Raw genomic sequence first — 18,751 nt, forward strand, 5'->3', positions numbered from 1 at the left:
AAAGAATATTCTGAGACAGGATTCCTGAGAAATACAACCCCTTCTGTAACATGTCCAGGCCAGCTGTGCCTGCGAACTTAACGATTGTGCCCAGTCTCACCAGCCATATTTCAAAAAGGACGATGACGTTGTGCATTTGGTTCTTCTTACTTTCCCCCATTATTTGTATCAACACGTCATCATGATAGCATCCTAGGCACAAGCATTTCTTTGAGTTTTAGGGTATCCCTCGTGTTGCAAAATCCTGTCTGCCTTTCAGAAATGGCTGCAGGGGTTTGGCCGTTGTACATAATTTATCCACCAGCTCGTCGAAGGGGAGGCCTATGTATTTCATGCCTATCATTTTTTTCTCCCCAACTACCACTTTTTTTGGTTTTGTTTCTTACTTCAATCAGGTCATTTTTTTCTACGCATCCCTCTCACCTCCCTCCCCAACCTCAAAGCTAACAACCTCAAAGCTAACAAGTATGTTACCTAAAAATCTATTGTTCTCCCTCTATTGTCAGGCTGATCGTTTTGTCACACAGGGTGGAAAGGCTGAACCAAGGAGGGCTTGACTGTACTCAGACAGGCGGGAACCTCTGCAGCCCCTACGGAAGTAAATGGCAGGCACTGGAACACTTAAGAGCGGTTACAACAATTGAAACGTGGAACCAGGAAGATGATCCCCTCCCGAGTCTCTTTAGGAAGAGCGCGCCCCAGTGCGACCCGTGTTCTGTGGGTGCTGATCTGGCTGCAGCATCCTTTCTTTTCTCACTAGGCAGGCAGCTCCTTGAATCAGTAACAAAGGGAGAGGAAAGTAGATACCGCAACTGCTTTCATTTTGAGGGTTATTTTCCTATTTAGAAGTGGAGGCGGGAGGAGGGAGAGGAGAGTGAAGTGTCACCCGTGCAATGCTGCTCCCCTGGGGTTGTCACTGGGCCCCAAGAGCTGCGGGCCACATTTCTGCCCTTCCTTCCTCTTTCAGGACTCGGTAGAAATCAGAGCAGGGGGAGGTGGGGGAGAAACCCGCTTTGGGCATGAGAGCATCTGTCACCCTGACTCTGAGGCGAGGGGAAACAGCCAAGGAATCGGTGAGCCCTGCTTCTGTTTGACCTGCAGTTGTCAAGGTTGGCTTTTATCGTTTGTGTCAAAGGAGTGAGAGGTGATCGATTCATAAAACGCAGCGGGCCAGTTAAGGGGAAGCTCCACCCGTGGGGTCCTGTGTCCCCACAAGTGCACTCCAGTCCGGTTCCAAAAACTGGGTCATGACTTGAGGCCTGTTGGGCAGGACGGGCATAGAACAAACAGGCTAAGACCCAGGCTGTCTTCCGGAGCCCGGAGCTTCTTCCCTCCTGTGATACGGCAGTGTGTGCACCTAAAAACCAAAACAAGACTCAAAAAGAAGAACCCAGCGTGTAACATGTCACGCCAATGCATCAAACGGGAATAAATCAGTGTGATGGGGAAAAATTAGACAAAACTCCTTAGAGGTGCAGAGAATTGGGTGCCGTGCCCCCCCGGCACTGGGCACTGACATCCAGCCTCTGCATGAGTCCTCACACTGACGCCAGGAGCCCGGCACCCTCTCCACATGTGGCTGGTGAGGAAACTGAGGCTCAGCCAGTGTGTGACTCATCTGTCGTCCGAGGAGGCTGGTGGCGGCAGCACCGTTGAGGATGTCAGGTCAGGTCCATCTGACTCCAAGCCTGTGCAGCTGACCCCTCCATCCACTGGGCCTGGCAGAGGGTGGTCTCTGGGCAGACTGGGAGGAGAGAGGGAGAGGGTCACGTGGGCCGAGGACCAAGCCGTGGTTTGAGGATGGTGAGGAGCCTTTGGAGAGGACGTCTTGTCCAGGGCAGAGGGACTAAGATGGTGGAGGAGAGGAGAAGCAAGAGGGCAGTGCCAGGCTTCCTACGGTGGCAGGAGAGGAGGGCTGGGCCTCAGGGTTGGGCAGCAAGTTAGAAGGGTTCTGCAGGCATCAGAGCGGCAGCTGTGCCACGGGGAAGGGGTGCCTTTGAGGGGCAAGGAGCGTCCGCAGGCATGGCGACAGGAGGGAAAATCAAAGATTTGGGCCTGGGGGCAGGTGGATGACAGCCCCTCCCACTGAAGTGGGAAAATTCAGGAAAGGGATGCCTAGGCGTGGGGCCCAACTGGTTTGGTTTAGATGTATCAATACAGAATTTCAGGGAGCAGCTGCTCGCCTGGGTGCCGTGTCTCGTGAACAAGTAAAGGTGTCACAGTGGAGTCCAGCACACAGGCAGCTGGACGCATGGATGTGGGACCACGCCAGGGAGGGGAGAGGGGAGGGTGAGAATCTAGTAGCCCTCCGAGGAGGCCAGGAGAAAGTGTTTAGATGTCCACGGCCTGTGCTGAGGAAGATGCCACGTCACAGCAGAAACCTCTACCAAATAAAATAGCCACCTTCTAAAAGATTATCCAAAGAACATCGAGTGCGGATTTTGTTTTTGGCGGGGGGGTGTTATTTTTTATTTTTTACAGTAGCTCCTTGTTGCTTATCAATTTTAAATATAGCAGTGTGTACATGTCAATCCCAAACTCCCAATCTATCCTTCCCCCGCCACCTTTCCCCCGGTAACCATGAGTTCATTCTCTTAAGTCTGTGAGTCTACTTCTGTTTTGTAAATAAGTTCATTTGTATCATTTTTTTTAAGATTCTGCATATAAGCGATATCATATGATATTTCTCTTTCTGTGTCTGACTTACTTCACTTAGTATGATCATCTCCAGGTCCATGCATGTTGCTGCAAATGGCATTATTTCATTCTTTTTATGGCTGAGTAATATTCCATTGTGGAAAATGGGCTGGACCCAGGGGATGGCCAGTGGCTTTGAGCCGTTGGATGGGTGGTTGAGCTATGCTGCCCTCAAAGGCAGGAGGTGAGATTGCCCAGTAGACGGCAGTGAAGGGTGACGACAGGTGAAGAGTGAATGCAACTTTGAGTCTGGAAATAAGAGGCTCATCTACACGGGGTCACTCAGTTAAAGCCTTAATGCCTGTCGAAAGAAGTGGATTTAAATCTGAGGGTGGCAGGGAATCATGGGAGCATTTTCGAGAAAGAAACAATACAGTCAAAGCAGCATGCATGGGGCGCAGTTGTGGTTTCGTGCTTATTTACACTGAAAAGGGCGCTCACGCGAATGGGCCTTGAGTGAGAGCTGGGCCACCAGCATAGAGAAGGGGAGTGTAATTTGTGTAAAGTGTCTCGGTTGATATTACTAGAGCTTTCATGGCCAGTTAAAATGGATCATTAATCTTTTTTGCAGACCTTCTTGGTTTCTCTCCACCGTCCTGTTGGAGAAAGATGGTAGGGGAAATGCGACTTGAAATATTTGGGGGACTTGTTGGGTTTGCTTGAGTCCACACTGGGCCCCCATCATTCATACCCAGAGAAGACTTAACACGGTGGGAATCACGATGGAGACTTGAGAGAGAAAATGTAGCACCGCCAAATTTACAAAGACAGGCGGAGTCCTCTAGACGGTGGTCACAGGACATGAACAGGCAGTGTGGTCATGGGGGAGAGGACGGGCCATATGGTGGCTGAACCCAGGGCCTCCCGGCGGTGTATTTTTTATTTTTTTAATTTTATTAACTTATTTTTTATTGGAGTATAGATGATTTACAATGTTGTGCTAGTTTCAGGTGTACAGCAAAGTGAATCAGTTAGTTATACATATACATATATCCACGCTTTTTTAGATTCTCTTCCCATATAGGTCATTACAGAGTATTGAGAAGAGTTCCCTGTGCTATACAGTAGGTTCTTATTAGTTATCTGTTTTATATACAGCAGTGTGTATATGTCCATCCCAATCTCCCAATGTATCCCTCCCCCTCCCCCCCCCATAACCATAAATTTGTTTTCTGTAATACATCTGTGACTCTATTTCTGTTTCATAAATAAGCTCATTTGTACCATTTTAGGATGGAGCTTTGCTGATGGTCACGGCCGTGTACTCTGATGTAATCATCCCTGCTGACAAGGGTGAAGTGACTGTGCTGGCCCTGCTCCCACCTCCCCGGGGCGGGCTGTGTCCCCCTTGAACCGATCACCAAGGAAAGACTGTAGCACGCCACCTCTATCTGTTATCACCACGATGTCCTCTTCCAAACAGGGTCCAAAGGGTCCAAAGGGATGCCATTCACTTTCTCTTTCTTCCTTTCCAGTTACTTTAGAGCGGTTCTCCCTGGCCGTGAGGAGATGTCCTGAAAAGAGGACCAGGCTTTGTTAAAGAAGGTACGTTATCACGCAAAGCACTGATTGCCTTAAAGGCTCACAGCATTTTTATTGCCCTGAGGAGAGTTTCACTTTTACGAGCAGGAGAAAATTTATCATCCCTGAATTTTGTGCCCCTTGGGGATAAACTTGTCATCGGTGGGTAGGAGGGTTGCTGGTTAATGAGCACAGCCGCCGTCCTCGGAGTGCAGCAAAGTGACAGGAAAGTGGGTGTCAACCACTAGCGGGGAATGTATTCAATTCTCCAGGGGGCTCAGTTGGTTCTATTTAAGCTTATCTGACAGAGCCTTGATTCTTTGAGCAGATTTATGAGGCTTGGCCAAATTCTATGACTCTCACCATACTTTTTAATTAAGACAAAAGATCCCATATGTTCTGTGTCTGCCACATCTTTCGTCACCGTGGGGAAAGCTTCACAAATGAGACTGTTCATGTGAACCACTAGAAGGGGCATCTTATGTCATAGCTTCCTCGCCCTTGAGTGGGAGACAAACTTCTTTTCTTCTTGGTGACCATCGTTTTCTTTCCTTCCAAATGACAAAGGAGCACAGGTGCGGTCTAACCTACATTTCAGTTGTACATCTAGGTGAGCCAAAAGTGTGGAAAAGCCTGTCCAGCAGCCTGCCTGCATTTAATTAAAACTTAGTCTTTGAAGGCAGAAAGCAGTAGGTACCAGCAGATCATAAAAGTAGACACACTTTTCCACCAATGGCTGAGACTCATGTTTTCACCTAGAAACTGTCCTCAGGCTGACCTAGAGGCATCTGCGTTTCCGTGACGTCATTTCAGTTCTGTACTGTCAGGAAACCGCGTGTACCAGGAATTGCATTTCTTTACCTAAATACCATACCAGGTGCTCTCTGACTTTAGAAATGGGTGGAAAATATAGGGCGTCACTAGAAGGGATTTTCAACTCATTTGCCTAAGATGTGATATTTTCAGTCTGTCTTTTTTTAAAGCTTTCAGTGATGTTGATTTTATAATACAGAAGTGCTGATACCAAACATTGGGTTTGCCCGGGAAACGTGGTCCATCAGGGTCCTGGGTCTTCCAATACACTGACTTTGAATGGCACCCATTCAGGCACAGAAACTTTGCTCGGTATTTTGAGGTTTTCCACCCTAAGCTCTCATTCCCCCAGGACCTTCCCTTCCAGGTACAGGCAGTGGCACTGTGACCTTGGAGTAGCTCTTGGCCCCCAGACACTCACCTCTTCGCTCCAGTCGCTAGTCAAGGTGACGAGGACACAGTGCCTTTGGCCCTTTCTTCCTATTCTGTCCAGCATTTTCTCCTGCCATCTCCTCCTTCTTGCTTCTCTCCTCTTGTTCATCTCTCCGTGTTCCCTTCTCCATGCCTCTGTGGGCTGAACCAACTCCTATGTGTTGCTAGGTCCTGCTGGTGAGCGCTGCATGGAGATTACCTGGGCATCCCAGAGGCAGCCTGGGGTAGAGAGGGCACAGCACAGAGCCTGGCGCCAGGAGAGCAGACCTCCAGACCCACTCCTAGCTGTCCCCATGGCCTCCACGACGGGATACCACAGCCACTCTCTTCACATCCATAGGGAGAGGGTAGAAAGAGATGCCACCCAAAGCCTCTTCCTTCTCTTACTTTCTCACCCCCTGCCACGCACACGTTGCCCCAGGCTGGCTTCTTGGGAACATTTGGTTAGAAACTAACAGTTGAATACTCTGTAATGACCTATATAGGAAAAGAATCTAAAAAAGACTGGATATGTGTATAGGTATAACTGATTCACTTTGTTGTACACCTAAAACTAACACAACATTATAATTCAACTATACTCCAATAAATATTAATTTAAAAAAAGAAGAGGCTTCCCCGGTGGCGCAGTGGTTAAGAATCTGCCTGCCAATGCAGGGGACACGGGTTTGAGCCCTGTGCCGGCAAGATCCCACATGTCGCGGAGCAACTAAGTCCATGCGCCACAACTACTGAGCCTGCGCTCTACAGCCCGCGAGCCACAACTACTGAACCCGCGAGCCACAACTACTGAAACCCGCACACCTAGAGCCTGTGCTCTGCAACAAGAGAAGCCACTTCAGTGAGAAGCCCGCGCACTGCAACAAAGAGTAGCCCCTGCTCGCCGCAACTAGGGAAAGCCCGCGTGCAGCAATGAAGACCCAATGCACCCAAAAATAAATTTAAAAAAAAAAGAAGAAGAAGAAGAAACTAACAGTTGGGAGTGGGAGAGGGTTCAGATAGCCCAAGGTGTCCCAGAATGATGTCCAGTGGCATTCAGTATTTTACATCTTCCCTGTTGGTCTCTGCAGACTGTGTGACTGTCGCAACCGAGGGTGATGTCTGTGGGTGTTTTCTCAATATCTGAAGATATTTGAACTGGCATCATCAAAGAAGTTTCACTCAACAAAAACGTGTGCTCAGTTCATATATACTGAAACTATTTTATGATTTTTTCTCAGGAGATTGAGGTTTTTTAATGTCACATATCAGAGAGCATCATGTGGGCGTGACAGTGGTGTACAGGATTTTTGTAGATCGTTCTGTGGGAGAACTTGCTCAGGGTGACAGTAGGTCGTTCTGCCTACAATCAGCCTGTGGTCAAGTTTATGTTTACTCGAGTGAGCTATTCACTTCCTAGATTCTCTGCAGCCAACTTAAATATTTAACTCCACCTTGTTGAGTGAACAGTTGTTGCAGGCAAAAAAAAAAAAAAATGCAGATTGGTGTTGAATATGATGTTTTGAAAAACAATATTTTGCTTGCATACCATTGCATACCCATACTGTCCCAGATAATTGAGACTTAAGGACAGAAACTTCATGACCTGTGAGAGTGCGCTAGACACAGACTGCAGGGAAGATGCAAAAGATGAACACACAGCAGTTGAGCCAACGTGCGACACCCCTGGAAAAACAAAGCCAGAGTGTGAGGTTTTGGAGATGGCAGAGGCCAGAGCCTTCACGTGACAACCAGGAAGAGCAGGGCAGGGAGGAGACGTGGCCCTCTGCCACGGCACCGCTAGTTGTCGGGCAGCTGAGCTGTGACCACAAAGCCTCTGGACCGTCAGGCTGGGCTTCTTCCTGGACTCCTCCCAGATGAGCAGATTCACAGAAAACCCACCACCTCGGCCAGAGCCACACGGGAGGTAAGACTGACGAAGCCGCAGGTACACTGCTGTGGCTGGTGTGTGGAATCATGCTCGTGGCTCGCTGTGAATCACACCCTATTTGCTGAGACTACCGTAAGGCAGGAGGGAGCTGGCTTCCCTGTGACTCAGTTTCCCCAAATACCAAGCAGAGGTCAAGGCTGTCGATGACTTAGGATTTTCCCACCACTGTGGCCCTGCTAAGGGGCTGGGAAAAGATGCCAAGAGGTAGGACAGCTGTCATTAGGGTTTGCCTCTCAGGGAGATTTCACTACGATTTGAACCACAGAAAAGATTTAGATTCTGTAAATGACTTATGACCCCATTCACTTTCCATCGCCATACTTACCTATTCCTTCACTCGTTCTTAGTTCTACTTGCCGATTAATCTCTTCGGTCCTTGCTGTCACTACCCTGCAGAGCCCGTTTATGCCTCTGCTCTGCCCTCCACTCCACTGTGGCTCTGGATCTCACCTAAGCTCCAGCTCCACATCCAAGCTCCCTCAGCAGGTCTGAACCTCACCTGTCTACAGTCTCTGTCCTCCTTCCTCAGCCTCAGAGCCATGGCACAGTCCATGACCCTGTGCTGGGACTGCCACTCCAGAGCCAGTGCGTCTGTTCCCCTGGCAGCATGTTTCAGAGTCACCCCTTTCCTCTGTTCCAGAGCAGAGCACCTGGGCTTGGTCCACTGGGGGCAAGTCTGATCTCCGCTCTGCCAGGATGCAGCGTGTGACCTTGGGCAGGTCACTTTGACCTCTTTTAGCCCAGTGTCCTCTTCTGGCAAAAGAGGAAGAGAATTAGATGACTCCAGAGACCCATCCAGCATCTACACTCTGTGAATCTGTGCCTGGACATTGCCAACAAGCCTGCGATTCTAAACATGCTTGAGAATGAGTCAGCCTGGTCTTCCAACTGCTTGTCTCTCTCCTTCGGGCTCAGCCAAATGAACCTTCTCAGAGCCCCGTGTCCTACGTGTCCCTCCCTGGATAAATTTCCAGCCCTAAGTCTCTCTCTCCTTTGAAATAGGGAGATGACAGAAGTCCAGAAACCTGGACTTCTTTTTTTTTTTTTTGAGAGTGAAAGGGGGCACCATTAAAAATTAAGCTTGGATGACAGGCATAAACCATGACTGTCCCAGGCAAACCCAGGCATCTGGTTAGCCTATTTTTGAGTCAAGTCCAAAACCCCTTCCTCAATCAAATGGCTCTACCTTGCCTATCAAGCTTTGCTCTCAGCGTTCGGTCCCGCTGTTCCCTGCCTGCCTCCCAGGATTGTCTCCTCTTAAAAATTGGGCCCTCTTTTCAGTGATGGAAATTAGTCATAAGGCAGGCCCCTTGGTGCCAATCTGCATTCGGACCATCATTTTCTAAATCAAATAGAAATGAGCACAGTTCCTCAGTCTGTTCTCTGGGGAGTTACTTACACAACTGGCAGCAGTCTTTCCAGTTTGGGTGTGAGACAGCAGCCCAACAAGGATCCTCACCGGGACAAACACATCCTGAGGTCATCACCGGCTGCGTCTCCCTGCCTTCCTTGGAAAAGCAAGTAGGATGTTCTGGGGAAAGTGGCCATTCCTGATTCGTGCTGCTTCCCCCAGGCCAGGGCACAAAAGCTAGTTGAAGGAGCTTCTGCTGACCTGCTATAACTGGAGGGTTGGCTCAGAGCAAGGCTTTTCCACACCAGGGATGCTGAGCAAGTGCCTGGAATGTTCCCCACGCTGCAGCCCCCAGCGCCATCCTGGCTCGGCCACTCTGCCTAAGTGCTCTGGCTGGAGGCACCATGTAAAGTTCAAGGTCGGCTTTTCTGTAGGTGAGATCCGATATCACACCACGTTGACTATAGAAAATGGTAACCAGAGCCAAGCTGCCTTCTCAAGAATAAATAGAACCACTTGAATCTCTCCTCCCCAGATCGCAGACCTTCGGCAGGGCTGTCACACCAGCAGCAGCAATGATGCTCTGGCCATTCTCCATTTGATTGGCAGAAGGGCAGACTGTCTGGGGCGAAGCGGATGATACCTTGGTCTGAGGACACAAGCGGAGCAGTTTGAGTACCTGCTGTGTGTCCAGCTGGCACGCGCAGGGGCCCGTCAGAGTGGCTGGCACAGTCGCAGGGCGCTGGGGCCCAGGTCAAGAAAACCTACAGAGGCAGTTCCGCAGGAAGGCTCCACTGACCGGAGGCTGGAGTGCTGCTGGAAGCTTCCTTAGCATTTCTTACCAACCGCCAAGCGTTCACACTGCCCCCAAATGCACAGGGGAAACTGGGCAGATATGGAGGGAAGGAGGCCAAGCCTCCCTCCCACACGTCCCCTCACCACTGTGGTCTGGCTAGATGGAGCTTTTTCTCTGTCTAATGATGTTCTAGGAAATCAGACACATGAGTCTTTCCTGAAACTCCAAGTCCCTGAGCGAGTGACATGGCCCAACCCTTCAGTCCCCCAGGTTTACAAAATACAACTTCTTCCCAGAAACGGGCCTTTTCTCCTAGCCTGATGGAATCCTGGTCTGTTAGGAAGGAGGGTTTTCACAAGAAAACGATGACTTTACCTTAACGTGGGACCGGCAGAGCCTTGAGGAGAAAGGGAATTTTCCACATGACTGCTCCACTGATGCACCTCCCCTCGAAGGTTTAGAAACACCCCAGCAAGCTGGTTATCTAGGGTTCCTTAAGTTGTCACTGTCACAAAGGTTCTTTCTGCTTGGCTCCTCCCACAGTTTGCCTCACCCGGCTCACTCCCTCCGTGTGGCTCGGCCCAGGGAGCAGCATTCCGTTTGGGGAACGGCCCACGCATCCTTGCAGGGCCTCTGTCTGCCTTTGTGCTTTAGAGAAGACCTCTGCCCCCCCGCCCCGACGCGGCGCTCACCACGGCAACCCCAGCGTAGGGGCAGGGCGTCTGCAGGGGACTGTCCCCACCTCACAAGCGGCTGGCAGAGGCAGTCGGAGCCTGTCAAGTGGGCGAGACGGGGTTTTTCCCTTTTTCCTGCATTCTAACTGCTCTTTCTTCCTTTTCTCAGCATGTGTAGGTAGCAGCTGGTTTAAGCACCAAACCCGGCAGCCAAAAGTTAATTGCAAGCACCTCCCACTGAGTGCAGGGAAAACTGTGATGTCCTCCTTTCTGTTGGTGGCCCTTTTCCCACCCGAGGACCCCATCGTGGCCCCTTGCCTTTGAGAGTGTCCTGGGCCCCAGGGCAGGAAGCAGGAGCAAACATCCTGTGTGTGCACCACGCGTGCCTGCAGCCCCTGCTCGGGCATCTGCAGCCAGTCATGGGCTCAGGCTTCCCACACAGAAGAAAAGGGTTCCTATCTGGGGCTTGACTGCATTTCCAAACCCAGTCCAGCATGAACAGTGTCAGCCCCTGCTCCGAATTCCTGGAGCCCAGATCATTAAGGGTAGCGGGGTCTGCGGTGGTGAAAGCCCATCCTTTTCCCCTGTTCTTTTCCTGCTACCTTCTCTGCTCCTTGCGAGCCAGAGCCACACAGAAGGAAGGGAGCCTGTGGCTGACGGTGTTCCAAGGCAGCTGTTCTGCCATATTCACTGAGGACCCGTTATGGGCCAGGTGATGTTCTTCTAGTACCTGGTTCGTTTGAAGAATATATTTCGGGTTTTTTAGAATATATATATATTTAATAAGGGAAAAGAGCTACAAGTGACAAAGAGATCAAATTTCAGACGTCGTGTTACAGCCATAAATGGTTTTCCCTCATTCCTGTACCTCTGTGCCACTGAGACCCTGGAATGCCTGCTTCCCTTCATTCCTGGTCCTCTCCCCACAAGTTCAAGCTCATGCCAAGGCTCTGCAGGGCTCATCTCAAACCAACCCCCACCCAAATCTCAATGACAGTTATCTCTCCTGATGAAACTTTAATTTTGGAAAGGAATCTTTGGTGCATAGGAGTAACTTTTTAACTCAAAGAAATAAATATCCAATGGTTGGAATTTCAGGCTCCCCGATAGGTCAACAGAAGGGTTATTTTGTTGACTGTCTTCACACACCTACCACAACCCCTCTTCAGAAACATCTGTGAGTGGCTATTATGTGCCAGGCACTGCAGGTGCTAATATCAATAAGACCCTCACCCTCAATTCCCTGACTAATAGATGAGAACCCAATAAGCAAGCGTGTTGGAGTGGGTTACGTGCTGAGACGGAGGAAATTGGGGGTGTTAACGAAGCACTCAGCTGGGGTGCCCAACTCAGCATGGGTTTAGAAAAGACTTGCCAGAGGAGGTGGCATTTGTGCTAAGTTTCTGCAGGAAATTAAATTTAACCAACTGTGTGGGTTCCACCGTGCCTACTGGTGGGGTCAGTGTGAGAAGTTGTGTTCTGTTTTCCAATTATAGAGTATTTTGGGTGCACTGATGCATGTCTTGCGAGCTGGCTGCCACAGTAGGGGACCTAGACAGCTGCCTTTTCAGGGGAGAGGTCTCCAGAAGCTTCCATCCTTGTTGGCCATGCACGTTTCCCCAGTGTGCTGTAGCTATCTTGAAATTCCAGCATTCAGCATTCCTTCCTTTGGCTTGGAAGGCTACCCTAACTTCCAGAGATTAATGTCAGTGTCGGGTATCTCTGAGAGGGAATGCAGCAGAAGCCATCATCAGCTAACAGTTGCCCTAGAATTGTTCTGTGAGCACAGTCTCCAGACCAGGGGCCAGAGATAGAGAGTGAGGCCAGGGGGAGGGGATTAGGAGGAGAAGGGCAGAAGGATTTCCTGTCCTGCAGCAAGAGTGCATGCTTTGCTGTCTGACATTCTGTACTTTGCCCACCTCCTCCACAAACCTCTCCTCACAGGGGAAATGGACCAATTGGCTTTCCAGGCCAAGCGCCATCATGTGCAAACTCTACACGTGCCTGATTACCTAAGAGGAGCATATGATCGCACGGACGAATGGAGCAGTATGTGAAACATGACACCTGCTCTGCCCTTGACACTTCTTTATCAAGCATCTAAATCGACATCTAAGTGGAGAACCAGCTGGAGAGCAGAAATCCCATGTTCAGAACGGCAGCACGCTTCCCCAAGTGTGGAGATCATCACCCTCTGAGGATTCTTGGTCCTGCAAGCCTGTCCTGGGACATGTGAAAGAGGTTCTTGCCTGAACACTCTCTCCTCCATGTCTTCTGTGCACAGCTCAAGGGGCAGATTTCATTTCAGGCTGTTCTAGAAGACAGGGCCGAAAGTAAGAGAGGAAACCGCTGGAGACAAATAAAAAAATTAGAAGAATTTGGTGAAAGCCATCTGTAGGAAAATAAGAGCAAAATTTGGCCCTAGGGAACTAGAGTTAGTGGGAGGAGAAAACAGGGCCAGGCCCCAAACTTGTCGTTTTGCCATTTAAATAAAGAGGTCAAGATGCTGAAGTGCCCAGGAGAATTCTCTTGAGTGACTTACCCAGAATATGGAGAAATTCCATCAGGGCGTTTCAGTGCTATGAGTCTGGGCTACTAGACATTAACAGAATTACCAGGTGGCTTTTCCAGAACACAGTGAAGGGGACATTAGCACTAAAGTTATATGGGGGCTCATGCTGAATGGGGCTGAGAAAGGAGGCAAAGCTCAGCACTCACACCCAGGCAGCAGCCCCTGACTGCAACCAAGCACATTTGTGCCCTGATTGAAAACTGGAAATGTTATGAGATTTGATGATTTCTGCTCCCTGGACCTGCCCAACTCTTCCTCTTGCCCTTACTGAATTTTAGCTGATCTCTTTTGGGTTAATTTTATATTCAAAACTCTACTGAAACACACACACACACACACACACACACGTGCACACACACCATGGTTATCAACTTTGAGAGAGGAAAAAAGAAAAAAAATTAGTTAGCTCTACCCCCCTTCCTCTCCTAGGACCCAGTAAGATGCCTGGCACACAGTCAGCTCTCAAGAGGTAAGGAGGGGGAGGAGAAAGGGAGGAAGGAGGGAGAAACTTAGTTTGGGAATAAATGTCAGGAAAATGGCCAGCATGAAGGTACCAGTCAGTTGATTCCTGCTTCTTCTCGGAGTCTCCTGATGGAATGTTTTTGCCTTCGGGAAAATCTTTCCATCTCTATCTCTTCTAGGACTGTGAAAGGGACAGAATGGGGATGAGACAACTTGATGTGTTCTTGAAACAGACATCATAAAAATGTTTTCATGAGTGACTACAAATGTGCTTGAAACAAAAGAATAGAAAGGCTCATCAAATAAATAGTCTCAGCAAAGAAATAGTAAATGCAAGCAACCAGATAGAAATATTAGAACTGAAAAATACAATAACTGAAGTAAAAATCTCAGTAGATGGAGTCAACAGCAGGATTGAACTGGATGAAAATGAAAATATAATCAAATTTGTGGAACACAGCTAAAACAGTGCTGAGAGGGGAACTTATAGCTTACATGAAATAGAAGAAAAGTCTCAAATCAATAACCTAAGCTACCACCTCAAGAACCTAAAAAATTGAGAGCAAAATAAACCCAAAGACAGCAGAAGGAAAGAAATAATAAAGATAAGAGCAGGAATCAATGAAATTGAAAACAGGAAAAAAATAGAGAAAAATAATGAGGCAAAGAGTTGGATCTTTGAAAAAAATCAACACAGTTGATAACCCTTTAAAAGTCTAACAAAGAAAAGACACAAGTCACTAACATCAGGAATTAAATAGATGATATCGGTAAACACCCTGCAGACATCAAAATGATAATAAAAGGATTACTGAGAAAATTCTACACACATGAATTGGACAACTTAGATGAAATGGACCAAGTCCTCAAAAACACAAATCACCATACTCAATATGAAATAGACAATTTGAATAGCCCTATAACTGTTATGGAAATTGAATTTATATTTAAAATTCTAGAAAAAGAAAACACCAGTCTCCAGAGTTCACTGGAGAGCTCTACTAAACATTTAAATAAGAATTAATAATTCTACAGAATCTCTTCCAGATAGTGCAAGAGGAGGAAATACATTCATTTTATGAAGCTAGTGTTGACCTAATATCACACCAGACAAAAACAGAACAAAAAAGGAAAAGTACGGACCCATATCCCTTATGAATATAGACACAAAAGTTTCTAACAAAATATTAGGAACTAGAATTCAGCAATATATTAAAAAAATTATATACCATGACCAAGTGTGGTTTGCTCCAAGGATGCAAGACTGGTTCAATTTCCTAAAATCATTCGATTTAGTTATTCATATTAATAGGCAAAAGACAAAAAAAAATCACATGATCATATCAATTGGTACCAGAAAAAGCATTTGACAAAATGCAACACCCATTTGTGATAACTCTCAGACAAACAGGAAGAGAGTGAAACCTCCTCAACTTGGTAAAGAGCATCTACAAAAATCCTATAGCTCAGTGGTCCCCAACCTTTTTTGGCACCGGGGACCGGTTCTGTGGAAGACAATTTTTCCACAGACCGGGGCCAGTGCGGGGAGGGATGGTTTCAGGATGATTCAAGCACATTACATTTATTGTGCACTTTATTTCTATTATTATTACATTGTAATATATAATAAAATAATTATACAACTCACCATAATGTAGAGTCAGTGGGAGCCCTGAGCTTGTTTTCCTGCAACTAGATGGTCCCATCTGAGGGTGATGGGAGACAGTGACACCCAAAGTGTGTTGCTTATGTCCCGTCTACTCTGTAAGATGCAGCTTAATTGTCACTTGCCACTCACTGATAGGGTTTTTTTTTAATATAAATTTATTTATTTATTTTATTTATTTTTGGCTGCTCGGGGTCTTCACTGCTGCGCGTGGGCTTTCTCTAGTTGTGGCGAGCGGGGGCTACTCTTCGTGGCAGTGCATGGGCTTCTCATTGCGGTGGCTTCTTTTGTTGTGGAGCATGGGCTCTGGGGGAGCGGGGCTTCAGTAGCTGCAGCACGTGGGCTCCAGAGTGCAGACTCAGTAGTTGTGGCGCACGGGCTTAGTGGCTCCACGGCTTGTAGGATCTTCCTGGACCAGGGCTTGAACCCGTGTCCCCTGCATTGGCAGGCGGATTCTTAACCACTGCACCACCAGGGAAGTCCCACTGTTAGGGTTTTGATACGCGTCTGCAAGCAATTGATTTATTATGGTCTCTGTGCGGTCAGACCTCTCTGCTAATGATAATCTGTATTTGCAGCCGCTCCCCAGCGCTAGCATCAGCACCTCAGCTCCACCTCAGATCACCAGGCATTAGATCCTCATAAGGAGCGCGCAACCTAGATCCCTCGCATGCGCAGTTCACAGTAGGGTTCCCGCTCCTATGAGAATCTAAAGCCATCACTGATCTGACAGGAGGCGGAGCTCAGGCAGTAATGCACGCGATGGGGAGCAGCTGAAAATACAGATGAAACTTCAATTGCTCGCCCGCCGCTCACTTCCTGCTGCGCAGCCTGGTTCCTAACAGGCCATGGACCGGTACAGGGGGTTGGGGACCCCTGCTATAGGTAACAACATACATATCGGTGAAACAAGGAATGCTTTCCCCCTAACATCAGGAATAAAGGAATGGTGTTTGGTCTCACCATTCTTATTCAATATAATACTAAAAGTTCGAACTAGTGAAATAAGGCAAGAGATGGAAATAAAAAACATATTCTTTCATATCAGAAAGGAAGAAATAAAACAGTTCCTATTTATATATGACATCATTGTCTATTTAGAAAATCCCAAGGAATCTACAAAACAAACAAACATCCTAGAACTAAGAAATGAGTTTAGCAAGGTCACAGGATATAAGATCAATATACAAAAATTCATTGAATTTCTATATATTAGCAATGAACACTTGGACAGGAAAAATTTTTTAAACTCAATATCATGTACAATTTCTCAAAAAAATAAGTACTTGGATATACATCTAACAATAGATAGGATTTGTATGCTTAAAACTACAAAATGCTGATCCTCAACAGAATACTAGAGGCTGAGTTGAGCAGCATATTAAAAGGATTATACACTATGGCCAAGTGAGATTTATTCCTGGAATACAAGGATGGTTCAACAAACAAAAAAATTATCTATGTAATATATCACATTAACAGAATGAAGAAAAAAAAAACATGATCGTCTCAATTGATGCATTAGAAGCATTTGACAAAATTCAGCATCCTTTCATGATAAAAACACTCAGGAAACTATGTCAATATTATAAAGCCATATATGAAAAAACTCACAACATTATACTCAATGGTGAAAAACTGAAAGCGTTTCCTTTGTCAGGAACAAGACAAAGATGTCTGCTTTCACCACTTCTATTCAACACAATACTGGAAGTCCTAGCCAGAGTAATTTGGCAAGAAAAAGAAATAAAAGGCATCCAAATTGGAAAGGAAGAAGTAAAACTATCTCTATTCACAGATGATATGATCTTATATGTAGAAAACCCTAAAGATTACACAAACATCACACATACACACACTGTTAGAACGAATAATTCAGCAAAGTTGCAGGATACAAAAATCAGCATGCAGATATCAGTTGCATTTCTATACATGAACAGTAAACAATCCAAAAAGGAAATGACGAAAGCAATTCAATTTATAATAGCATCAAAAAGAATTAAATACTTAGGAATTAACAAAGGAGGTGAAAAACTTTCAGCAAAAATGTGTTGCTGAAAGAAATTAAGGAAGATATAAATGGAAAGAAATTCTGTGTTCATGGATTGAAAGACTTAATATTTTTAAGATGTCAGTATTACCTAAAGCTGAATCTACAGATTCAGTGCAATCTATCAAAATTGCATGACTTGTTTTGCAGAAATAGAAAAACTCATTCTAAAATTCATATGGCGTCACAAGGGACCCTGAATAGCCAAAACAATTTTGAAAAAGAAGAAAAAAGTCAGAGGTCTCACGCTTCCTGATTTGAAAATTTACAAGTCTACAGCAATCAAAATAGGGTGGTACTGGCATAAAGACAGACATATAGACCAATGTAGAAATAAACCCTTGCATATTTGGTCAAATGATTTTTGACAAGAGTACCAAGATCATTCAATGGGGAAACGATAGTCTTTTCAACAAATGGTACGGGGGAAACTAGATATCCACATGCAAAAGAATAAAATTGGACCGTTATCTAACATGATATACAGAAATTAACTCAAAATAGACCAAAGACTTAAATGTCAGAGCTAAAACTATAAAACTCTCAGAAGAAAACAGGAGAAAAGCCTCATCACATTGGATTTGCAATATTTCTTGGATATGACATCAAAGTCATAAACAACAACAAAAAACTATACATGTTGAAATTCATTAAAATTTAAAACTTTTGTGCATCAGATGACACTATCAACACAGTAAAAAAGCAACAAAATATTTACAAATCACATACAGATAAAAGATTAATATCCAGAATCTCTATATAGAGAACTCAAAATTTAACAACAAAAATCCAAACAACCAGGTTAAAAATGGGCAAAGTGCTTGAATAAACATTTCTCCAAAGATCTACAGATGGGCAATAAGCATATGAAAAGATGCTCAACATCACTAATCATTAGGGAAATACATATCAATACCACAATGAGATCGTACTTCACACCCATTAGGATAGCTGCTATCAAAACAGCAACGACAAAAACCAAAATAACAAGTGTTGGCAAGGACGTGGGGAAATTGGAACCCTCGTGCACTGTTGGTGAGAATGCAAAATGGAGCAGCCGCTATGGTAAATAGTACGGTAATTCCTCAAAATATTAACCATAGAATTACCATATGATCCAGCAATTTCACTTCTGAGCATATATCCAAAGAATTGAAAACAGTGGCTTGAATGGGTAATAGTACACCCATGTTCATAGCAGCACTAATCACAACAGCCAAAATGTGGAAGCAACCCAAGTGTCCATTGATGGGTGAATGAATAAACAAAAAATATGGTATATACATGCCATAGAATATTATTCAGCCTTAAAAAGGGAAGGAAATTCTGACCCAGGCTACTACATGGAGGAACCTTGAATACATCACGCTAAGTGAAATAAACTAGTCACAAAAGGACATATACTGTATGGATCCATTTATATGAGGTACCTAGAGTAGTCATATTCAGAGAGGCAAGTAGAATGGTCCCTTTCCAGGGACCAAGGAAAAGGGAGAATGAGAAGTTATTATTTAATGGATTCAGAATTTCAGTTTTGCAAGATGAAAAAAGTTCTGGATGTGAATGGTGGTGATGGTTGCACAGCCAATGACAGACAAGGAGCTGGGAGTGGGAAGAAGTGGGATCAATTCTGGGTTAAAACAAATCATAGAGAAGAACCTGGCTGAATGCTTTTCCACAAGTTGCCCAAACTGTCTACATAAAGTACAGTTGGCCTTCCGTACCCACAGATTCCACATCCACAGATTCAATCAATCACAGATCAAAAATATTCAGAAAGAAAATCC

At 46.0% G+C, this 18,751-nt stretch overlaps 1 protein-coding gene across 3 annotated transcripts in view; it reads left to right on the forward strand.

Annotated features, from left to right (window-relative positions):
- The window catches only part of ACOXL (acyl-CoA oxidase like), a 367,866-nt gene that overhangs the window by 306,656 nt on the left and 42,459 nt on the right, over positions 1–18,751 (forward strand). For all 3 annotated transcript variants that reach the window (XM_059942311.1, XM_059942314.1, XM_059942312.1), the window contains one exon: positions 4,173–4,242. In XM_059942311.1, the coding sequence (XP_059798294.1) occupies positions 4,173–4,237 (65 nt within the window). In that variant the 3' untranslated portion in view covers positions 4,238–4,242. The remainder of the gene's footprint in view (positions 1–4,172; positions 4,243–18,751) is intronic.

The sequence above is a fragment of the Balaenoptera ricei genome, chromosome 13 (assembly GCF_028023285.1).
Source record: "Balaenoptera ricei isolate mBalRic1 chromosome 13, mBalRic1.hap2, whole genome shotgun sequence".
In the NCBI taxonomy this organism is placed as follows: domain Eukaryota; kingdom Metazoa; phylum Chordata; class Mammalia; order Artiodactyla; family Balaenopteridae; genus Balaenoptera; species Balaenoptera ricei.